Source organism: Acinonyx jubatus, chromosome A1 (assembly GCF_027475565.1).
Source record: "Acinonyx jubatus isolate Ajub_Pintada_27869175 chromosome A1, VMU_Ajub_asm_v1.0, whole genome shotgun sequence".
Lineage (NCBI taxonomy): Eukaryota > Metazoa > Chordata > Mammalia > Carnivora > Felidae > Acinonyx > Acinonyx jubatus.
The window spans coordinates 158,079,619-158,102,685 of NC_069380.1; the positions used below are offsets into that span (position 1 = coordinate 158,079,619).

The following is a 23,067-nucleotide window of genomic DNA, read 5'->3' on the forward strand; positions in this document are numbered from 1 at the left end:
AATCATCAAGAGACACTAAATCTAGAAATAGAGTTTGATGAGTAAAATACCTGCACAGTCTCAAGGTGTCTTCTTAGAAATTGTTTTCTGGTGTAACTGATAAATGAGAAACCAGATGAAAAACCAGAAACCACCCTGTCCTGGTAATCGAAACAAACATAGTGAATAGGGACCAACAGGCAACATGAGCCTCCAGATATATCTGAGAAAGATATATCACCACTTACACAGTACTCCAGCCAGGGATGCATGTGGTAAGGGATGCATTACTTGGATCTAATCCGAAGTGAATAGAAGACAAGCCCAAATTAAGAAATATATTTTATAAAATAACTAGCCTATCATCTTCAAAATACTAATGCCATGAAAAACAAAAAGGAAGTGTTCCAGATTAAAGGAGATTAAAGAGACATGGCAGCCAAATACAATATGTGATCTCAGACTGGACTCTATATGGAAAGATGACTAGGATTGACCAAACTCACTACTGACTGAAGATTATTCTATCAGTGTAAATTTAATAACTATACATGCCTATGTAAGGGAATGCCTATATCTTGGAATACATATATTCTAAGGTGTAAAGTGGCATGGTTTTTCCAATGTGCTCTTAAACAATTCAGGAAAAATAAATACATATTACATATACATCACATATATAAATATAAAGGCAAAAAGTTAAAGTAGCAAATCTGAGCAAAGGGTATATAAAGAATTTCTTGGTACTATTTTTGCAACTTTTCTGCACTATTCCTTAGTGCTCCTACTCTACTCATCCCTCACTTCTCCAATCAAGTTATTCTAAATCTCCACCCCCAGATTACATAAGACACCTAGCAAGATTTCTGGCAGTGGTACATGATTAAGATAGTTGTATTGCCTGGGTATTTTACTTAATTCTACCCCTACTTTCCAGGACTCTAACAGACTCTAAAAATATGTAAGTAAACAGTACTACCACCTCTTGGCTTTTTATTCAAAATATCATAAGCTTAAGTCTTTCAAAGTTGTCTTGTTCCTTCCTCCTGGTTTCTCTGCCTCTACTTTTCTCCTTTCAGATTTTTTTCTTTCTCTAAGTCATCTAATTTAAAATTGTTTGGGGGAGGGGTGCCTGGGTGGTAAAGTTAGTTGAGCGTCCAATTCTTGATTTTAAGCTCAGGTCATGATCCCAGGATCGTGGGATCAAACCCTGCATTAGGTTCCCCATGCCTGCTTAGATTCTCTCACTCTCTGCCCCTCTCCCCTTCTCACGTGCTCTCTCTCTCTCTTTCTCAAATAGAAATAAATAAATAAATAAATAAATAAATAAATAAATAAATAAATAAATGTAAAAAAATAAAAATAAAATTGTTTGGGGGAAATAATTTTGAGGAAACAGAAAATCTAGAACACTGAATCTATTTCCCACATGGTCACAATTGTCTATATCCAAGTAGCACTGGTTCCTTCCAATGATGCACATAATCACCAAATTTGTGCATGACCTTCACTGGTCACCTCCCACAAACAAGTGTCTTACATTCAGACAACTTCATTCATTTATGTTATCGGCTTGGACCCTATGGTCCTTTCTCTCATTTATACTCTAGTTTAGACAAAACTTAAAGTAGCTCTTCACAGATTTCAAAATATCTTCATCACTATACTCTAATTTATCCATACAACACAGGGTCCCAACTTTAAGGAGACTTAATTCCATTGTCAAACACTTATTTTCAATTCCAATCTCACCCTGCTGTCCAGAGACCCCATAGCCCCTGCAAATACCCCTGTGCTGCCATGTTTGCTCAGAGCTTATGCTCCTAATGCTGGCTTTGAGGTCTTTTTTATTGCTGGCACAATGAAGTCTTCTTTGAAGTTTAGCAGTGTGCCTATTTTTTGCCCACTTGCACTATTTTATTTAGATTTTCATATGTTTGTGGGTAGGAAATACTTTAGGAGAATCTTTTAGCTTAACCTAGCATATGACAGCATAGCAACACCTCCTTTATCTGCACTCAACTCTCCACTCAAATCAGTCCTTTAAACTAAAAAAAAAAAACCACCAAGACCTATAATGGGTACATGAAAAGAATATATTCTCAAGTGAATAAACAAAGATTCTTCTGTATTACAAGAAAAAAAAGTCAAGTATTTTTTGCTTTTTTATCACAGGAATTGGAAACTAAGTCTGCAACGGCATACAAAGGAAGAATGAATAAAATAATCTTCTAAGAAAATGGCAACAAGGAGCAGCTGCTTCCGTTACCATCAGATCAGCAACAGAAGAAACTGGCCCTGATAAAGGACTAGGAATGGACTGACAAAGTCAAGAAACTGTAGGTTAGACTCTGGAAAGATAGGGAAGGAATCCTATAGGATACACTGATAAAAGGTAAACTGCTTTTCCACAGAAATATTAATAAAAGATTAAATGCGTGACATAGTAATACATAAACAAACAACTATATCTACTATGCTAAAGAACAAACATACTGCACTAAATTCTCATTTCAAGCCTTGTTCCCTCTCCTAATTACTGTTTTAAGATCAATACCATTCAAAAGGAGTTCTTTGGAGGAAGTTTTCAAAGAAGTTTTTGACAAATAATTATGGGGGAAATTCAGGGCTAACCTGATTGAATGCTCTGAAGTTTAAACCTAACCTATTTTTTCCTAGCTTTCTAGCTCTTTCTTCTCATTGTTAATTATATTTATATATGTACACCCATTAGACAAGCCTCAGGTTTCTGCACATGGAAATAATAAATATACTTAAGGATTACTGTGAAGATTAAGAGATGTAAAGCATATAGTCTGATGTATTGTGGGAATTCAATACTAGTAGATATCAGAAATTAAAAAAAAAAAATTGGTCTTTTTCCTGAGTTCAAGACCAGAATCATTACTTCAAGTTCTGCTTTAAGCTGTTCTTCAGACTGTCATAATTATAAATATATAAAGTGTCTATGAATAACACCTAAGATGTACTCAAGTTTTCAATACAAATTACTAACAAGGATAAACAGGGTGATTACTAATTGGTGCTATGTGCCAGAACCTGGATTCTCATTTAATCCTTTCATTTTTTTATAATAAATAAACTGAGGCTCAGAGAAGGATAAGTGAAGAAACCAAATACCAGTATTGTAACAAGTGTACAAATTATGAACACATGTGAAGAAATGAAAGAAAATTCAGAAAAATAAAATCCACTAATTTCTTAGTATAAGTGATTATTTTAAAGTAACTTTTTATATTTATGCCTTATGTACGTTGTCTACTTGCTCCTCCACACTCACCCAGTATCCATTTTGTTTGCCCTTTAGTATTGCATAACTGTTGTCCAGTTTTCATTGCTATACACCCACCCAGCTAAAGATTAGATTTCCTAGTCTTTCAGCTACATGTGGCAATGTGAACAGGTTCCAGCCAACGGGATATGGCTAGAAGTGATGTGGGATTATTATGTCATAGCCTTAATAAAGTGGCTTGCCTTAAATCTGCCCCTACCCTATTTTGTTCCTGTGGTCTGAAAACGGCAACTAGTAGAGCAAAAGAAGCTATGTATTAAGGATAGCAAAACTGTCCCACTAGTCACGGTAACTGAATAACCTCAAGGAATAGAGCTCACTTACCTGAGAATGGAAAAGAAGTGACTATGTGAGCCCCTGTGTTTTGAGGTATCTTGTATATACAGCACTTTAACAGGTTCTCTACTTAACATACTATAATAACGTTTATGCAATAAACACTTTTGAAAGAATAAGTTCTATACATATACAATGTGAATTCACTGGCTCATCTCTTCAATTAACAGGAGTTTTTAGAAGAGACAAATACCATGGTAAAAAGTAAAACTTATGAGAATCAAAGATATAAAGATGCATTGATTCCTGATTAAGGAACTAGAGGTAAGGGAAATGGAATCAAGGGCAAGGCTTTATGGAAAGAGTCATCTTAGAACTCACTGGTAGTATTCCCCATAATTTTCCCTCTAGAGAATGAGTCATCTCTGAAGTAACTGATAATCCACTCTAAAGTTACTCAAAAATATATTCTTTATGTAACCTTCTCCAATTTCTTCAGGCACATCACTGTACCAACATATGTGTTCATGATATTTTGCTCATGTTATTATTCTTTCACAATATTACAATTATTTTTATGCATGTATCTCTACATCCTAGGATTCATTAAGTCAGGGACTTCATTTCTGTTATTTTTATAGACTGTTATCTACTTCAACAGGACTAGAGAAACAATATGGAAACTAGTAGGTATCGAGGAAATACTTAAAACTAAGAAAATGAATTGGTGGCCAAAGGCAATGGCTCTCAAACTTTCTGGACTATGACTTATACGTTTTATATCATGATGCAGCGCACACATCATGCACACATAGGCATAAAAGTGTGACGAACTACTACTGTACAAGAGGCACACTGTATTTTCTATTCTAGTTTACACTATCCTCTCTCACTAAAAAAAGAACTGTTCATAATCCTCTAACATGCTGCAACTTACTATTTAAAATATATTACCCTAGAAGAATCATTTAAAAAATGAGAAGAGTTCGGCGTCAGGCTCTGTGCTGACAGCTCAGAGCCTGGAGCCTGCTCTGGATTCTCTGTCTCCCTCTCTCTCTGCCCTTCCCCTGCTCATGTTCTGTTTCTGTCTCAAAAATAAATAAAAATATTTAAAAAAATTTTTAAATGATAAGAGTTCATCTAGATAACTAAGATCAGACTACCTTTAAGTTCTTTAAAATTACATTGTATTAGAAACTGTTGTCCAGCTTATCTTTCACTATAAGCCATCAGATAAATATTAAAGGTTTGAGAAAATATGGAATGTATCTATCCATCTGTATGGTTCTGAAAACCAACTAATGTCACTGTTAGACACTGAACATCAACCCAACAGTTCCTTTTAGCATTCTAAATTACAAAACCAAGTCAAAATTCTACTATAAACTCACAATACAGTATGCTTCTACCACCTGAAAGTTTCCAGTTGCATAAATGAGAATAAAACTGCTAGAAACAGATGCTAGGAAGGGTCACATTTAGCATCACTAATTGCAAAGATGACTAGGTTTAGTCATGTTGAATATCAGGTAAAGACAGTAAACTCAAGAGTTTCTTTAATAAATATTCAGGGAGACAGATGAGAAATAATGGCTACTATATATATTTGAAAGTTACTAAACAGTAGTTTCATAAAACACATAAAATCTGTTGTTAACATTAATGACATGACACAAATCTAATTCTGTAATTTATAACAAGTAGATAAAGCTTAACTGATGACATTTATGTTTTCCCCATAAGTATTTCCTACCATAAATCTAATCTATGTAGAAATTACGACATTTCAAAATAAATGAGTGGGAGAATTTAGAAATTAAACTAGATTGCCCATGAGATGAAATGTGTTGAAGCTAGATGATGTGTACATGAGGGTTCATTTTACTACTGGTCACTACTTTTGCATATGCTTAAGATTATCCTCAACTTTTAAGTTAACAGTAATAATAAAATAAAATGACTGTATTTAAAAGTTTAATTTTAAAGAGATTATCCAGGAACACCTTGGTGGCTCAGTCAGTTAAGCGTCTGACTCTTGATTTCAGCTCAGGTCATGAGATCAGCCCCACATCAGGCTCCACATGTATGAAGCCTGCTTCAGATTCTCTCTCTCCCTCTGCCCCTCTCCCTCACTGGCGTGAGCTCGCTTGCTCTCTCTCTCTCAAATATTAAAGAAATAAACATTCAAGAGATTATCCATTTGACTAATTTGTTTTAAAAAAGATTTTCGAGGGGCTCCTGGGTGGCTCAGCCGGTTGAGCCTCCGATTTCAGCTAAGGTCATGATCTCATGGTCATGAGTTCAAGCCCCAAGCTTGGCTCTGAGCAGACACCTCAGAGCCTGGAGCTTACTTCAGGTTCTGTCTCCCTCTCTCTCTTCCCCTCCCCCACTCACTCACACTCTCTCTCTCTCTCAAAAATAAATAACCATTAAAAAAATTAAAAAAGAAAGATTTTTGAAACATGTATTGTATATACTTTTTATTACTTTAATGAATACTACTACAAAAACTAAGTTCCCAGCACTATATGCTTTACTAACAACGTTATTTATAGTATTTCATCACTCTGCAGATACCCATGGGAGTGTACTGCACACAACAGAAACCTCCACTTACTGTGAACCATTAGGTTAAAAAAAATTTTTTAAGTAAAATCACCAAAGTAGTATAACATGACTAAGACAAACTACCAAACCCTAAGTCAATCCTTTGCTATAAAATACATACAAAAACGGTAATAAAGAAATTTACATTTTTTGTACTCATGTACAACTAATTGCAATTCTTATAAAATTTCCTTTCACATACTTATTACTTCAGGATTTACTCATTTAGAAATGGGAATATTGTAGTAGTTTGCATCAAATGGCAATAATCATACTATAATCTACTTCAAGCACAAAAATAATGGTCTCCTTTGAAGGAATTTAGACTGCAACTCCACTCTTCTCCAATGGCCCCATTTCTTTACATAATAGCTCTCCAGCACAGTATTTACTGCCATCTAACCAATCATTTTCCTGGGTATAAAAATTTCTCTTTGCTTTTTGCCTAAGCCTGTCAATATACCTCACCATCATAAAAGCCCCATTATCAAGACTTTTAACATATAAAATCTAAGATCACCAGGGTTTTACATGATCTCTTTAAAAAAACAACAATAAAAAATTTCATTCTGACATTGGGCTTGATGTAGAAACTAACCATTTGTCTTACAATTAAACTTCTCTGTCTCCTACTTTCAAATTGATGCACGCTGTCATTCTGTTTGTATCGACTATAACCACCTAACACTGCCAATACTTGACTTAGGGGCACCTGGGTGGCTCAGTCAGTTAGACATCCGACTCTTGGTTTCATCTTAGGTCATGATCTCACGGTTCATGAGTTCAAGCCTTGTGGTGGGCTCTACACTGGCAGCACAGAGCCTGCTTGGAATTCTCTTTCTCTCCCTCTTGAAAGAAAAAAAGAAAAAAGAAAAAAGAAAAAGAAAGGAAGGAGGGAGGGAGAGAAAGGAAGGAGGGATGGAGGGAGGGAAAGAAGGGGGGAGGGGGAGAGAGGGAGGGAAGGAGCTCCCCACTATTTTTGTGCCTTATGGCTCATCTCCGAGAGTTACTGTAGACATTGGATGCCAGAAACCAGTACTGTTTAGACAAAACTTTCCATGTCTTTGTACTTTAATCTCAATGATAACTTAGATCTCAATACATCCACACCAAAGAACTTTCAAATACAGTTTACAATTTACTTAAAGTTGACTAAGTAATCACCTCCTATCACAGTGACAGATGATAATATATCCTTAATTATAAACAGCAATTTTCTCAGTCATTCATACATTAAGAACTTGATTCTGGTACAATAAATTTCTAGACTATCTCCTTAAACCAGTGGTTCTGACCAGTCTATTCACATGAGCGATTTTCTCTCAGTACCTGATGCATTTGGGGCTCCTGTGTGGCTCAGCTGGTTAAGCGTCTGACTCTTGATTTCGGCTCAGGTTATGATCTCAAGGTTGTGAGACCAAGCTCATGTCTGCCTTCCAGTTGAGCGTGGGACCTGTTTGGGATTCTCTCTCTCTCTCTCTCTCTCTCTCTCTCTCTCTCTCTCTCTCTCTCCTTCTCTCCCTCCCTCCCCTGCTGGCACTTATTTGCATGCACACATGTGCTCTCTCTCTCTCTTCAAATAAACATTTAAAAAAATACACGTTGCATTTATTCAGCTATACTTCTTTTCTCTCCTTCCTTCATTTGGGACTAAACGTCAGAGTAAAGAACTGCAAAGGTAGCAGGTCCAACACATTCTCTTTATTAGGAACTTATACTTCTTTATTGGGGGACTATGACCTCTGCAAAAACTTTCCTCTCCATCCCACTACTGAATATATACCATTTGTTCTCCCTTTCTTTCCAAACTACATCATTTCTTATCATCAAGATTACAAAAGTTGAAGAGCTCCATGAAAACTTTCCCTATAGCCTATTATTTACTCCAGTAATTCCATTTTCTTTCACCTCACTTGTATACCTATATGTTCCATGAATTTGAGTATATTCACTTCACTGTGTGTTAATACCTAGCTATTCCATTATCACCTCTAAATCATAATAATCTTTCTTCAAGTTAATTTATAATTTTTAAATATGGCAAGATACTGAATGATTCCAGATAAATAGCTTCTCCTATATGCACATGAATTTAATATGCATACAAATCTTCTGGGAATCTTGTTAAAATGAAAATTCTGATTCAGTATATCTGGGACACAGGAGAACTTTTAGGGTGAAAAAATCATTCTGTATAGTAATGGGGTGGAGGATAAATGATTCTGTGCATTTGTCAAAACTCATAAAACTGTACATCACAGAGAAAATGTAATATATGCAAATTAAAAAAAAAATCAACCCATGTGACTGACGAACACAGAATGGAATGTAAACTGTGCCAAATGAATCTAACTTTATTACAAATTTATGACAACCACACTGAAGGGGGTGGGAGGAAGAAGCTAACTTTAGTAACTTTAGAAAACAGTGTTTTGACTAGAAACTGTAAAGCTAAATATATTACCAACTGTGTAAATACGATACATAAACACTGTATTCTAGCTGATAATTTTTTTCTTCTGGGAGTATGGCCTAAAAATTCTGAAACTGCTTTACCTGTATATGAGCTTGAAGTACATGATGGGATGGTGGATGGTAGGAGCCAGCTTTCTCTCTGAAGGAGATTGAAGTTATAAAGGAGCAAGAAAGGAAGGTTAGGATGAATCCTGTAGTATAGAATTAGAGTTGGAGACATCAGTACGAACTCATGTTTACCTTAACATGCATACTGATAGACAGTGAAACTACAGATAGGCAGATATAGGTAGTTTAGTATACATACATATACTACATAGCTCTGTCTGCTTTTTCCACTGAGAGGACCTGGAAGCAGTGATAACTGCATAGTAACAAGCATACCTAGCACCCAAACCTTGGTTTCTAATACCCTTGTCTCCAACAAAAGGATCCAGAGCTCTTTGGAAAACTGGCTGGTTCTAGGGCAAAAGGATAGAAGTATGTAACAAGGATACAGTGGCTAACTTGAAAGTCAGTTCCCAATGGGCAAGGCTAGAATAACCTGAGCAACAGAATAAATAATTTACTGGATTATAATCCAAAGTATAAAATACATATACATGAAAGTCCAGGCTCATATAAATAAATGACTGAATAAATCGAAGAGAAGAGTTCTTTACAGAAGAATTCTATTTAATATATGTAGATAGTCCCTCCCTGCAGGAGATGGAACTTAATTCCAACCTTCCCCCCAGCCATGTGAGACACGGCTGGACATATAGTACCTTGCTTCCAAAGAATACAGTATGGAAGGAAAAAAACAGTAACTTTAACTGGAGAAGTATGGCAAATATTACATTGGCTAAGTGATGAAGGTTAACATCATCAGTAATATCATGTGGCTATTAATGCTTCCCATACCATGTGACTAGAAGAGCACTTCATCTCTGTGATATTCTTTCTAAAAACTGATAACCCCGGTTTACCCTAATAAAACATCAGAAAAATTTAAATTGGGGGATATTCTATAGGATACCTGGCCAGCACTTATCAAGACTGTTAAGGATATCAAGGAAAGACACAAACTCTCACAGACCAGAGGATACTGGGGACAGTTGACAACTAAATGCAACATGGTACCCTGGATTGAATCCTGGAACAGAAGTGGCATTGATGGAAAAACCAATGAAATCCAAGTAAAGTGTGGAATTTAGTTAGTAGTTTTTTAAAAAAGATTTTTAAAAATGGCTAAAAATCTGGTTTCCCCTTCTGGAGAGTAGGAATCATAATACTGCATACATCACAGGAATTTTATGAGAATGAACTATGATAAATTCATGTAATACACTGTGCACTATGTGCACCATGCCTGCCTCAGTAAGAATAAGAGCTCAATAATTACTGCATGCCATTAATATTGTTTCAAGAGATATGAAATGTATTCAACCTCTTGCTGGCATGGGCCATGACACCATCTTTTGGGGGTTCCGGGGGAGGGGGGGCAGAAAGCATGTGTAATAACAACAAGTTCAATAACAAAAAAAATAGCAAGGCACTGAATGACTCCAGGCAAAAAGCTTCATCTACATACATATGAATTTAATACGAACACGTTATCACTTGCGAATCTTGTTAAAATGAAGATTCTGATTCAGGAGGGCTGAGGGTGGGGATGGGGGAAGGCCAAGGTTGTACATTTCAAACAAGCTCCCAGGTGATGCTACTGGTCCAAGGACCACAACTGGAGCTTTAACTTTTCTATTTATGTATTTTTTTTAATTTTCTGTAAAAAAGGTAAGAAAATTTTTTCCATCTATTCTTTATCTCTTCACCACAAAGAAATACTCTTTATTTTTAAATACAGAACTGTACCAGATATAACCTACCAGTCACCAAGTCCTTAAACAAACAACTATGTAAACAGTATAAAAAGGGGCAATTACAAATTAATGTCTGTCTCCACACTATCTCATGCCTATGCAGATAAAAGTAATGTATTTGAAAGTCAAATCATATACAGTTGTCTTCTCCTTACCAGTTATAAGTAAACACTTTATCGTAATCTAGATTAACAACCATCCTAGGAAACACTATGAAAATTTTAATTCAATAAATTCTACTTACAAAGAGAGTAACCTATTGCTGAAGCTCCTGGATAATGGTTTATTGAATTTTCAAAATGTAAGAAATGATCTTAAAGTAGCACATACAGAATATTTGAGGAAAGAAAAAACTAACAGGAAAAGATGAAGACAGTATATACAGAGCTGAAAAACAGGGATTAACAGAATATGGCATAAAAGAGCTATACTTTCCTGCAAATAATGATATCATGGGAAAATGTTTCTTAGCACAACCTTTTGAAATTTATGAATGAACTGAGGGGCTCCTAGGTGGCTCAGTCAGTTAAGTGCACACCTCGTGATGTCGGCTCAGGTCAAGATCTCAAGGTCAGTGGGATCCAGCCCCATGTGGGGCTCTGCAGTGACACTGCAGACCCTGCTTGGGATTTTCTCTCTCTCTCTCTCTCTCTCTCTCTCTCTCTCCCCCCCCCCCCGCCCCTCCTCCACTTGCTCTCTTTCTGTCCCAAAGTAAATAAACATTAAAAAAAAAAATTAAGAATGAATTCTTTTTTTAAAACGGAGATAAATGCAAAGAAACTTAGAAAATACCATTTTCACTAGTATTGTCTTTAAAAATTATTCAAATTTACTTAGTGAAAAAAACTGTTTTGATGCAAGAAAACTTTCTGGAATGTGTGTACATAAATGCAATGTTTCCAAAAATGGTATACCACAATAGTTTTCAACAAGACACTAACAAATAAATATATGGTAAAAAACCCAACATGGCCTGTGTCTAAGTTAACTTTAACTTGGGTGTTCCTTAAATTTAACAGGTCCTAGGGGTGCCTAGGTGGCTCAGTAGGTTAAGCCTCTGACTTTGGCTCAGGTCATGATCTCCAGGTTCTGGAGTTTGGCCCCGCACTGGGCAGGCTCCATGCTGATAGCTCAGAGCCTGGAGCCTGCTTAGAATTCTGCGTCTCCCTCTTTCTCTGCCCCTCCCCCGTCATGCTCTGTCTCTCTCTTCTTCAAAAATAAATAAACATCAAAAAAAAAATTAACAGGTCCTTTAGACTACAGGGCTTCTGAAAGTCTTTTAAAAAGCCTCTTAAGAACTGTGAGTTTCTACAAAAGGAGATTTTCAGTTGGAAACTTTTCATTGATAGTATTTCCTACTTAATAGTTATACAAAACACTTTAAAAGTTGAAATCCAAAGAATTTTAACAGTAAGCTTGATAAAGCTCAATTGCCAGACATACATTAAGTGTAAATGCTTAAGACCACTGTAGCACATCACCAACAATTTCCCTCACTCTAAAAATTTTTCAAGAGCATAGTCTGCTAATCAAAGTGATTCAAATACATAATCAAATTTACATGAACAATTCTAGATTATTAAAAATTTAATCTGCAGGCCAAGGAGAGAAATTCTTCTGAGGATTAAGCATGTAGTAATCATCTAAAAATTAGCAAAATGTGACTATATATTTCTGGTCTTCATCCACAAATCTATTTCTGGATTAAATCATCATTCAAGAGAACTTTAAAATAAAAAGTCTAACTAGGATTTGGAAAACCTGGGGGGGGGGGAGGGATTGTTTTTGTTTTGTTTTGTTTTTTCTCAAATCCACACAGCTGGGAATTGATGCTTTGAAATCTTCCAATATCATCTGTAGAAAGCTTAACTTCAGTTATATAATAAACTTTATGCTGAGTTTAAACTGATGTGCAGGTGCATCCTGACCCACATTTCTTAGTAAATAAGTTTCAAAATTGTCAGTTATAGCATAGCCAAAGAGACATCTTCCTGTGTATTCTTCCTCCTTTCAGTCAATGGTCATAGATACCTTTCCACATGACAAGAATAAAAAAAACTTTCAGTAGAAAGCTAATTATACCAACCAAAATTGTCAAATGGCTACTTGCTTAATTTTATTTCATGAAACAAATGGAACCTCCACAAAGAAAAAAAAAAAATCTAAAGCACAAGTACATTTAAAACTTCTAGCTAATAAAAATCAAATTTTACCTTAAAAACTATTTACAATGTATATCAACTTTAAAAGCAGAGCGTATTTCTCCTCTTTCAACCCTGTATTAATATTCATAATTACATTTTGTTTCTGCAAGAAATCCCCCTACATATAAATTCATATCCTCACTCTTAACTAGGCACAATCTCCCTTCTCTGTACTGCCTTAATATAAAAACTTTTTTTCTGGGGTGAGGGGTGATGGTGACTGAGGGTTGGTAACAATGACACTAGAGCAAAGGAAAAGGATAGCATAACACCAATAAGGAAGAAAATGAAAGCAAATTAGAAGCAGGTCTCCCTCCTTCTGATAAACACCAAGGCAGTTGCAAGAACAAGATAACTTGCTTCCCAGAAGCACATAAAACTTATACACTAGAAATAATGACTCAGAATAATTAGAGAATATGATTTGCAATTATTTTAAATAAGTATACATATAAAAGATTGCTTTAAGTGAATCTGATTTCACAGGGGTTTTTTTTCACTTTATACTACCAAATCTGACTTACCACTACTCCTTTTTTGCTTTGGATATGGCAGCAAAATACATAAAACATGATTGGAGCAATAAGGGCTCACAGCGTAAAAGCACAAGATCTATCTGAATACTCAACTATAAGATTTACTCTCACGAGTCTTATTTCCTATTTTGTGAGTAGTTTATTAAATTCCTGGGTATTCTCTAGATATTTCTGTTAACCATTTCATTGCTCACTGATGAATAAAAGAATGTGGACAAGGTGACTCTTCTAATCACTTAATACAGTCAATACAGCTATAGAGATATGAATCAAAGATGAGATTCACAACTCTTATAATTTAACCTCTCAACTCTGGTGATTCTGGAACTCCGTTGTCTGATACGTTATTATACTTTGTAAATTAAGTGGTAGGATGAAACTTCAAAATCATTTAAGTCTTTTTTTTTACAGTTGAGAAAGAAGTTAACACAGAGTTGTCAACTCAGGTTTTGTAATGTTGATACCATACCTATTCAACTAAATAATGCTGCTTTCCATAACTGCTCTTTTTTCCCTATGATGTTCTTGTTATCTAAATAGTCTGCCTGTGAAAGCTGATAAACCCTACCTAACATGACCAGAAAATACCAAGTTTCAAGTCAAATACTTATACCACTGCTTCATTTTCTCATTTTCTATCCAACATTTTTTCTGAAACCCTCCCAACTGCCAAAACTTTCCTGTTTCTTGTCCATCACATTTCTCCACTACTGTAATTTAACGTTCCAGTTATGTAGTATCCTATGGTACATAAAACATGATGCTAATTATAATAAGCAAATATTGAGTGCTCATTATATCGGGAACTATTTTAAGACCTGTACATAGAACACCTCACTTATTCTCAATTTTAAATAAAATAAACAATATTGTAATACCCATCTGTAAGTGAAAAATCAAAACCTCAGAGGTAACATAATTTTCCCTGACACTGCTAATAAGGAGAACTGGGAAAAGTAATCAGGTAGTCTGACTCTAATGCTCACATTCCTGATCTCTACTGATAAGTACACATAACTATGTGGGCTGTATCAATGTGCAGATAACTCAAAATTAGGGGGCTACAGAAGAATTTAAAGAGTCTTTGTATTTAAGAGGTTTCTTACACATTCAAACAGCTTAGTATGGCTTATTCCCATTAACTATATCTTCTTTGCAAAGACATGGCCCAAGTTACTCATTCGTATATAATTAAAACTCAAATTTAAAAAGAAAATAGAGGAGAAAAAGGGTTGCAACAATACTTTAACAGATGTCCAGAATGGTGTTGCCCAAAAGAACTTTTGCAGTGAGGGAAAGGTTTTCTATGTGCACAATACACCATGGTAGCCATCAACCACATATGGCTTTAAGCACTTGAATTGTGTTGAGCATGACTGTGTAAATGAATTTTGAATATTCTGTAATTTTAAATAGTTTAAATTTAAATAGCAATAGGTGGCTAGTGGCTCCTATACTGGACAGGACAGGTATAGAAAACAAAATCCTGGGAAAAAGTAAGTAAAGAACTTCTTGCTGCTTTTATTTGGAGAGTGCACTAATAGGCAAATCAATTTAAATGTTTCTTTTTACTTGCTCTAGTTCATTAATTGACCCAAACAATATAAACCACCAAAGAGATTTAAGTCACCTAAACTTTCTGTATTTAAATTCTTCTTTGTACATCTCAATGAAAAAAAAAAAATGAAAACCTGTATTATCGACAAAGCGTATGAGAAACTTTTAACTGTTTGGATAACTAAGAGGAAGAATCTGATCTGAAAACTCTGCCACCTATTAGGAAAACTAAAGAGTCACACAAGTTTACATTCTCTTCATAATACATACTTGATAATAAAGTGCTTACCTTGATTCTCCACTACTGTTTCTAACACTTTCTTCATCGCTGTGTCCATTCATTGTAAATATCAAGAAGTTTTAAAATAAAACACAAATCTTCCCAGTTAAAAAGATGAATACAAATATGAACTCCTTAAACATCAAAAATTCACAGATGAATTCTTTCCAACATTCACAGGCTTCCTGGGGCCGTTCTGATTCACCTAAAAAAAATATTAAGAAAGTTAAGAAAATATCCTGTAGAAAAAAAGATAAATCCATCTATTTAGAACTTATACAAATCTACCTAGGCCAATTAAATCAGAGATGGTAAGCAAGGAGTAGGAGTCTTTCACTCAAAATGCTTAGGCTTCTACTAACTACACTCCTGCCTACTTACTAGAATTTAGCACACTATTGCTTATTTTTGACAGACGAAATTAAAATATTTGTGGAATGACAAAACTTTGACTAAAACTGTGTGTCAATACACATATATAGACATTATAGATAAACAGATAACTAAAGCAAAGTGGTAGTACATAACCTATACATACACGTATATGTTTCCCAAGAACCGAAAATGAAGTCTTAATGGATACTTGGTCAAACAAATGAAGGGGGAAAAACTTAATCAAGCACTAATTCCTATTATCAAGAACTTCTTGTACTTGAGTGAGAAAAAGTTTTGAAAATGCTCACATTAAGAACAGAATAAAAGGGTATCACATAATCTTAGCGAAAAATGTATAGGTCAAAACAATTGTGTTCTTTCACAGGTAAACCGAGAGTGGAGTGATAAAATTTAAATAATATTTATCCAGTTTGGGCTTGCAGGGTTCCATTCAAAAACAACAACAAAAAAGGTAATATACACTAGGATTATTTAAGAAAAGGGGCTTGGGGTAGAAATCATGAGCCAAGACACAGCATTTCCACCTTTCAAGATTTCAGCACAACAGTGGAGAGTCACCTACAAGCCATCCACGAATAAACAAAGGAGATCTCTGGCAGGGGAGGGAGAGGAAGAAGCGGGGGAAGGAGACGTCAGATCCTTCCCCAGCCAGAAAGTACCGAGACAGGCGACTGAAAGCAGAGCTGTCCGCCGACCTCAGCAAAGAGAATTTACTCCTACGATTATTTCCACTCCACAAAAAAGAGGGGGAAAATATGCTGTTGCCAACTCAATCAGAGCAAACTCTGCATCTTCACTGGGATTGTAATTCTCCAGAGACTACAGTCCAGTAGACTCTTTGCAAGAACTGGTCATCCAAAAAGTAACCATGCCACGCAACATTTATTCTTAACGCTAAATATTAATTCCAACTAGTCAAAGAGCTTTACACCATAAAACAGTTAGGTCTTAAAAATCTAGCTACTTAATAAACCGCCTCTCTTTCTCGAAAGTCTCTCTTCATCGAGAAAGTTCACTCATCTTTTCGTTATTTCCTTTTCACCTTCCTTTCGCCCCTCAAAATGGCTTTCTCCGTACATTGTAACTTCCTTTCCCCCCCCTCATCTTCCCTGTCGGAGTAAGTCCTCTTTCTGAGACCCTTCTCACAACCTTAAGTTGTGAAGCTCCAAGCGCACGCAGCTCTCTGGTGCCTTTCACGCGTCTTAACAATGACTCTTCCCTAAGTGGCTAAACCTCTTCAATCTTCCTTCTCTGCGCCCCGTCTTTTCACAGTTGCTTCACTCCTGCTAAGTTTTCAAAGCGGTACTCGAAAGGAGGTTGGAAACCTTCCCCCTCCCTCATCTATACTTCGCAGCTTCGCTTCAAGCAGCCTCCCAACCAGACGCACACGACCCCACTCCAGCCCCGTCCTTCTCTGGGCCTTCATCCCGGTCCCAGAGTCTCTCTTCCCGCCTCAAACTTCCCGCAGACCCGCCCCGCGCCCTCCCGGGCTCGCCCGGGCCGCCGCCCCCTCCCCCTCCCCGCCGCTCCCCACGTGCTGGGAGCCCGGGTCGCGGCGGGACCAACGCACCGGGCAAGTGCTTGCCGCTCGAGCCTTGCAGCTCTCCCCTCGCGGCCCGGCCAGCCCCAAGCCGAGGAGGCCCGGGCTCGACTGCCCAGCTGCCCGCCCGTCCTGCGCGAGGATGCGCTCCTCGGCGCCGGCCTGCGCTCACCACTCACACGCCCCCTGTGCTCCGAGCCCGTCAGCCACCGCCGGCCCTCGCAGAGCGGCCCGGCCTTCGCCCGGCGCCCGGCCGCTGGGCCGCCGCCCGGGCACCGCGCCGCCCCCGCCCTCCGCCTGGCCGGCTCCCGTCCTCCCCGCCACATCCTGACCCGCCCGCCACCCCCTTTCTTACCGGCGGGCGTGCAGGCTTCGCGGGGCGGAGAGCCCACTCGGATCAGCGGCCTCCCCCGCGCCCGGGCCCGCGTCTCTGCCGCCGAGTGAGTCCTCGGGCTCCGGGCGTCTCGGGGTAAGCCGGAGTCCGCGAGGGGGAGGGGGAAGGGGAAGGACGCGGAGGGGAAGGGGAAGCCCCGGGCCGCGGCACCAACGCGCGATCCCCTGCGGAGCGGATCCAACAATCAATTCATTATTGAAGCACCAACGGCGAAGGCAGCAAAAGCGAGAAGTAACGAGCCGTCGTCGTCGCCGCGGCCACGCGCGCGCACCCGCTCCCGCCGCTTATCGGCTCCCGGCAGCCGCCATGACGCCGAGAGAGCGAGCGCAACCGTCTCCGTCGTAGCCGCCTCCGCCGCCACCACCACCGAGGTCGTCGTCGCCTCCGCCTCCCGCGCGACGTAAGCGCCTCTGCTCACTCCCCTTCCCCACTCGGCGCGAGGCGGGCCGGCGGGCGAACGGGCGCGCGCACGCCGAACACCTCCGGCTGGCGCGCGGACGGTGGGAGGGGCTACGTTGTGGAGCCGTGGGGTGTAGAAGGAAAGCTATTGGTGCTGAGGCGGGCGGAGAGTGAGGCGCGCACGCTCACGTTTGGGGGCGCGCACGCCGGCCGCGCGGAGGCCGCAGGACTCTGGCCACGGCCGTGGGCTGCTGATCCTTGCTCCGGCGCCCTCCCTTAGAGGCCCGGAATTGAATTCCGGGAAGTGGGAGCTGCAGGCCCGCTCCGTGCGGGTATGGACGCTGCTGTCACTTGGAACGTTGCGCAAGGACCTCGCGGCGAAGAGACTGAGAAGCTATCGGGGAAGCGGGCGGGGGGAAGGGGGGCTAGGGAAATGCTAAAAACCACATTGGGCCTGGGGGTGCAGCGGGAGGGCCGAGGTGGATACGCGGAGGGAGCAGGGTCTTGCGTGGGGTCCGGTTGCCCAGGCCTCGAATCGCATCTCCCTCGGGATCCCGGACCAGACAGAGCGCCTGTCCGGAGGGGTGTGGAGGGGTTGTGCGTCACACCAGGCAGCCTGGGAACCCAACTGTTGGGCAACTGTGGTCACCTCCCGCCGCCTTCTACGCTTAGGCTCCCTCGGGGTGGGGGGGTGGCTGTTGATCCGAACGGGCGGGGCACCTGAGGAGACGGAGAAAAATAGAGACGGGGTTATTGACCTCCTATAACTCTTCTTCATTTGTGGGTATCCCTTGCCTGGTTCAGTAAAAAGTTTTTACTACCTTTCTAAGTCCCTGGAGGGCGGGGTGGAGGGTGCGGTGCCAACTCGCAACAGAAAGAAAAACAACTCAAGGGACGTTGGTAACTGTGTCAGTTTAACCTGCTGCAATTTAGTTGACGGTTTCTTTCATAACTGTAACTGCGGGCCTGTTACAAACCTTTAGAAATGTCGACGGAAACACTTTTCAAGCCTGGTGGTGTCCCGTTTCACTCTGTTTGAAAGCATTTTTAAAATCAAAATTGTTTTATACTTTATTTCCAGTCCATTGATCAGTCTTGAATCAATCGAGGTTAATGATAAAACTCTCTCTAATCCTATTCTCCAGTGATTGGATTTGGTGCAAAGGCCTCCCTTCCAAGCCAAATGAGTTTGAATGTGGTAGCTCCATCCCCAAAATAATGATTTTCTCCTGTGGGAAATATTCATGTTTTAGTCTACCAGCTGTTGAAATAGTTTGGTTTAAAGCCTTCAAAAAGATCTCAAAACGTATCTCCAAATACCTGTTCGTTATATGGAAGAGTATATTCATTCACCCTTTGGGAGTAGGGAAGGACAAACAGGTGCACATGGTCTACTCAAAAAAATATTAATGACTAGTAAAACAAAATGTAACACTACCATAATTTGCAAAATGATGTATGCCTCAGTCTCTTTATTTTTCTTTTTTCCTAGTTGTTAAATAGTTCTAATGCTGGATTGTGAAGAATGATAGGATCATAACAAATATCCATTTCTGAAGTCCCTAAAAGTAGGAACTGCTAGTTTTTAATATTATGCTTTGAAAATATAAAGATGCCTTATTGATAGGGGCTTCTTGTGTCTCTAATCTCTCTTGGATTACTAGAGTGGTAAGTAAAAAGAAAAAGGCCCAGAAAAACAGTAACCATTGCAGTAACCATTCTGAATCATCAGAAGTATGATTCGGATAATAAAGTGTTCAGTTATAACTGTACTGTAATTTGTCATTATCTTACAAAAACAATTGTATGAACTTTTTTTTTTTTTGAAAGCATATAGCAAATGTTTTTAAACTACTGATTGCTATTCGGATGTGATATACTACATATAAACACTAGACATTTCGGATTTTTTTGCAAAAAAAACTTCATAAATTTTTAAGAAAGTATTGAACCTTGGAGATTTATATTTCTGGTAAAATCATAATATACTTTATGACTCCACAGAATTTTAGAATGACTGTTGAGAATGTGAAGAAATAACAAGGTAAGTGGAAAATGGGAACACTCTTGCCAGTTAAGTTTTTTAAGTTATTTGATAAATAAAGCAAGTGTATTTTTTTGATATTTGTTATCTGTACAGTTAAATTTTTAGGTTCACTTTGTTTGAACAAACTTTGTCTTTATTGGTACTAAAAAGACAGTTGATAATCTCAGCACATGACTAGCAAAATCCTGAAAATTAATGTCAACCAGGAAGTCTTTATTATTTCCTGTTTGAGAAATTCCATATTCTTTGGAAAGCATATTTTACAAAATCTAGGGTAGCCCTTTGTGGGTCCTTGATTCTGATATGCTCTACTGGGACTAGTTACTGATGGGTATCCGTAGGTGAAGGTAGATTGAGAAACATCTAGAATTGCAAGATGTTCAACATAAAGACAATGGTAACTCTTGTTTTTCTCATAAATGTTTTGGATGCCAAGATAGGATTTTAATTCCATAATTATGTTCTTGTTGCCTAGAGAATTTGTGTTTGAGAAGCTGCTAAAACAATCAGAATAGTATTAAAATAGCTTAGAATCTAAACCTATGTCATCATCCCCCAGATCCTTGCCAAACAGAGGAATAGCTTTCCAAATATGATACTTAAATTTACAGAGCCCTCTATAAATAGAACCCAGGAAATTCTAAGTCACCTTATAGTGAATATTTACATTTTCTATTTTCTTAATCATTAAAATTCTAGAACAGGAGCTGTGGTTCCCAGCGTTGGGCAAGGGGCAGGAGTCTGTACCTAGGAAGTTTTTTTTCCTAACGATACATATTGGGCACTCCCTTCCCTTCTCTGATGCACAGAAATTTCTAGGTTCTGGATAGTGTTTAGAAATTTTTTCTGACATCCACCAACATCTCATTTGCCATGTTTATGGCCATTGCATTTGGGTTATTTTTACTGATAAATTCTTGAATCAAAAGTTAAATTTCAAATGAAAGTTTTAAGAGGTGATACTAAGGGGCAACAATATATAAAGTCTAACCATTGGAGTATATATGAAGATTCTACCTCCTCTAATTTCAAAGTTAAGTGTACAGATGGTAAAAAGTTTAGCTACTAATATCAAATTGGTACATTGATGCTGTATCATTCCTCACCTGCAGATTCTTTATTGTCCATTTTACCTCATGTATGTTGTCTTCAGCCTTTCTCTTAATCCTCACTATGTTTATTTAGGCCTCAATTTCTCTACTTCTTTTCCTCTAGCTCACCCTGTAGGCTTCCTTTCAGACTTGAAATCCAATGAAATTGCTCCCCTGATTTAAGTACACATATTTGAATATACCACAAATCTGCCTACATATTTTATTTAGTCTTTTCACAACCCCAGCATTGCCTCCCGTCATTCCTAAGAGGCACATGACACTAGCCATATATTTCTTCAGGTCATCCTAAAGGTACCTTTCATTGTAAATGGATATAGTTTATCTTATGAATTAGCCTCTTACAAGTTTAAGTAAGTCGTGAAGGATTGTTGAGTGTCCTCATGCAGTTGTACTCACGCCTTATGTGACACCTCCCTTTTAGGTCGTCAAATTGTGTATTCTAAGTGCAGCCGTGTCTTTGTAATAAAGCATTTGTTTTCATACTACATCATGAGCTCCTTGAGTACAGGCTGTCTGTCCCCAGTGCATTATGTTGATATTTATTCAATAAATTGCATACCAGCCATTCTGCGGGGGGAGGGGGAGAGTTGTGAGGGGATCATAATAGAGTAAAAACAGATACTTTAAAGAGTTAAAGTCTAGTACAGGAAACAATCCTAGTGTGAAATCATAACAGAAAAATGGTATGAAGAATCAATCATAAGAGAATTCCTAATGGAGAATCCTGGTCAGAAAAGTCTCCCCAAAGGAGTGACATTCTGAGAACTGAAGAATTAATATGAAGTAGGTAAGCAAACGAAATGTAAAGAGCTTTACAGGTAAAAGAAATAACATGGGCAAAAATTCTGGGGCCAGAGAAATGAGGTCAACTTCTCTCCCAGTTTGCCAAGGATGGGCATTTTTCACTTTTAGAAATGCTCTGGTTTGGACTGGTATGGAACCTGGTACTGCTAGAACAGACAGTACTGAGGGAGATGAAGCTGTGTAGGAGCCAGGCTATTCAGGGCCCAAAGCTAGGTAAAGAAGTGGGTTCTTGGAACAAAAGGAAACTTTTGGAGGAGTTTAAACTGTGGAGTTTATTTTGCAAATTGGAAAGTTTAGCCTTAAAAAAAGATTAGTGGCATGTCAAGGAAGACACAACATTCTTAAGTGAATTAGGCTAAAAAATACCTTGGTAGTGTTAATGGTAGAAGAGAGCAGATTTGTAAGTGTCCACAGGATTTGCCGATGCAACTAGATGCAGGGTTAGGAGGAGGAGGGAAGTTGTACACATAATGGAATGGAAAAAATGGTAATGGCATTCACTTCAGTTGTAAAATGTTTGGAGATGGGTAGGTGTGGGGATCATAAATTTGGGATTTAACTGACTTTCTGATGCCTCTGAGCCATCTAAGTCTTTGAGATAGAAGTCCAGAACTTAGAAGAGAGATCTGGACTGAATAAAAGCTGTTAAGTGTGTGCAAAGAAGTTAAAGTCTTAAGTATACATGAAATTAACTTGGAAGACAGCCTAGGAGTATGCAGTCAAGAACTTAAATTAATTTTTGGCCAGTAGAGGAAGATGAGCTGGATAAGGAGTTGCAGATGTTAAGGGTGTTGTGCAATGGAGAACAAAGACAAGTACTTCAAGGAAAGAGTGGTAGGTAAATAGTGTATAGTACTATTGAGAATCATGAAATAAAGTCAAAATATCCATTGAATTCAGTAACACGATAAGCATCTGTTGCCTTCGAACTATTTTGTTGGAATAGGGCTAGAAGCCAGACTGGAGTGGAATGTGATAAATGAAGAAATTGGATCATTGAGTCTAAAATTCTTTCAGATGGTTTGACTTTGACTTGGGAGGAAATATGAACTGCTCTGTTTGCTTATGACAGGGGAAGGGCTGTGGATTTTTAATAGTTTAGGTGAAAGACTTAACATGTTTCAAAGACAGTGAGAAATGCCCTTTTGAGAGAGGCCGATTAGAAAAGAGGGATAAGAATTAGCTGGAAGGATTAACATATTCATCATTCAAAAAAGGAAATACATTAAAAGTCTGATCTGAGAAAAATATTTTTTTTCAGTCAGGAACTAAACACAAGATAC

The 23,067-nt window shown here is 38.4% G+C and overlaps 1 protein-coding gene across 3 annotated transcripts in view; it reads right to left on the reverse strand.

Moving 5' to 3' along the window:
- CHD1 (chromodomain helicase DNA binding protein 1) overlaps positions 1-17,883 on the reverse strand; it is a 77,767-nt gene extending 59,884 nt beyond the window's left edge. The window contains exons 1-2 of one of the 3 annotated variants that reach the window (XM_027037303.2): positions 17,381-17,883; positions 15,099-15,294 (exon numbers count right to left, since the gene is read on the reverse strand). In XM_027037303.2, coding sequence (XP_026893104.1) covers positions 15,099-15,151 — 53 coding nt within the window. In that variant the 5' untranslated portion in view covers positions 15,152-15,294; positions 17,381-17,883. Of the gene's footprint in view, positions 1-8,731; positions 10,260-15,098; positions 15,295-17,380 lie in introns of those variants that run through there. The other 2 variants (XM_053225161.1, XM_053225160.1) reach the window with 2 other exon arrangements.
- Positions 17,884-23,067: the final 5,184 nt, after the last annotated feature.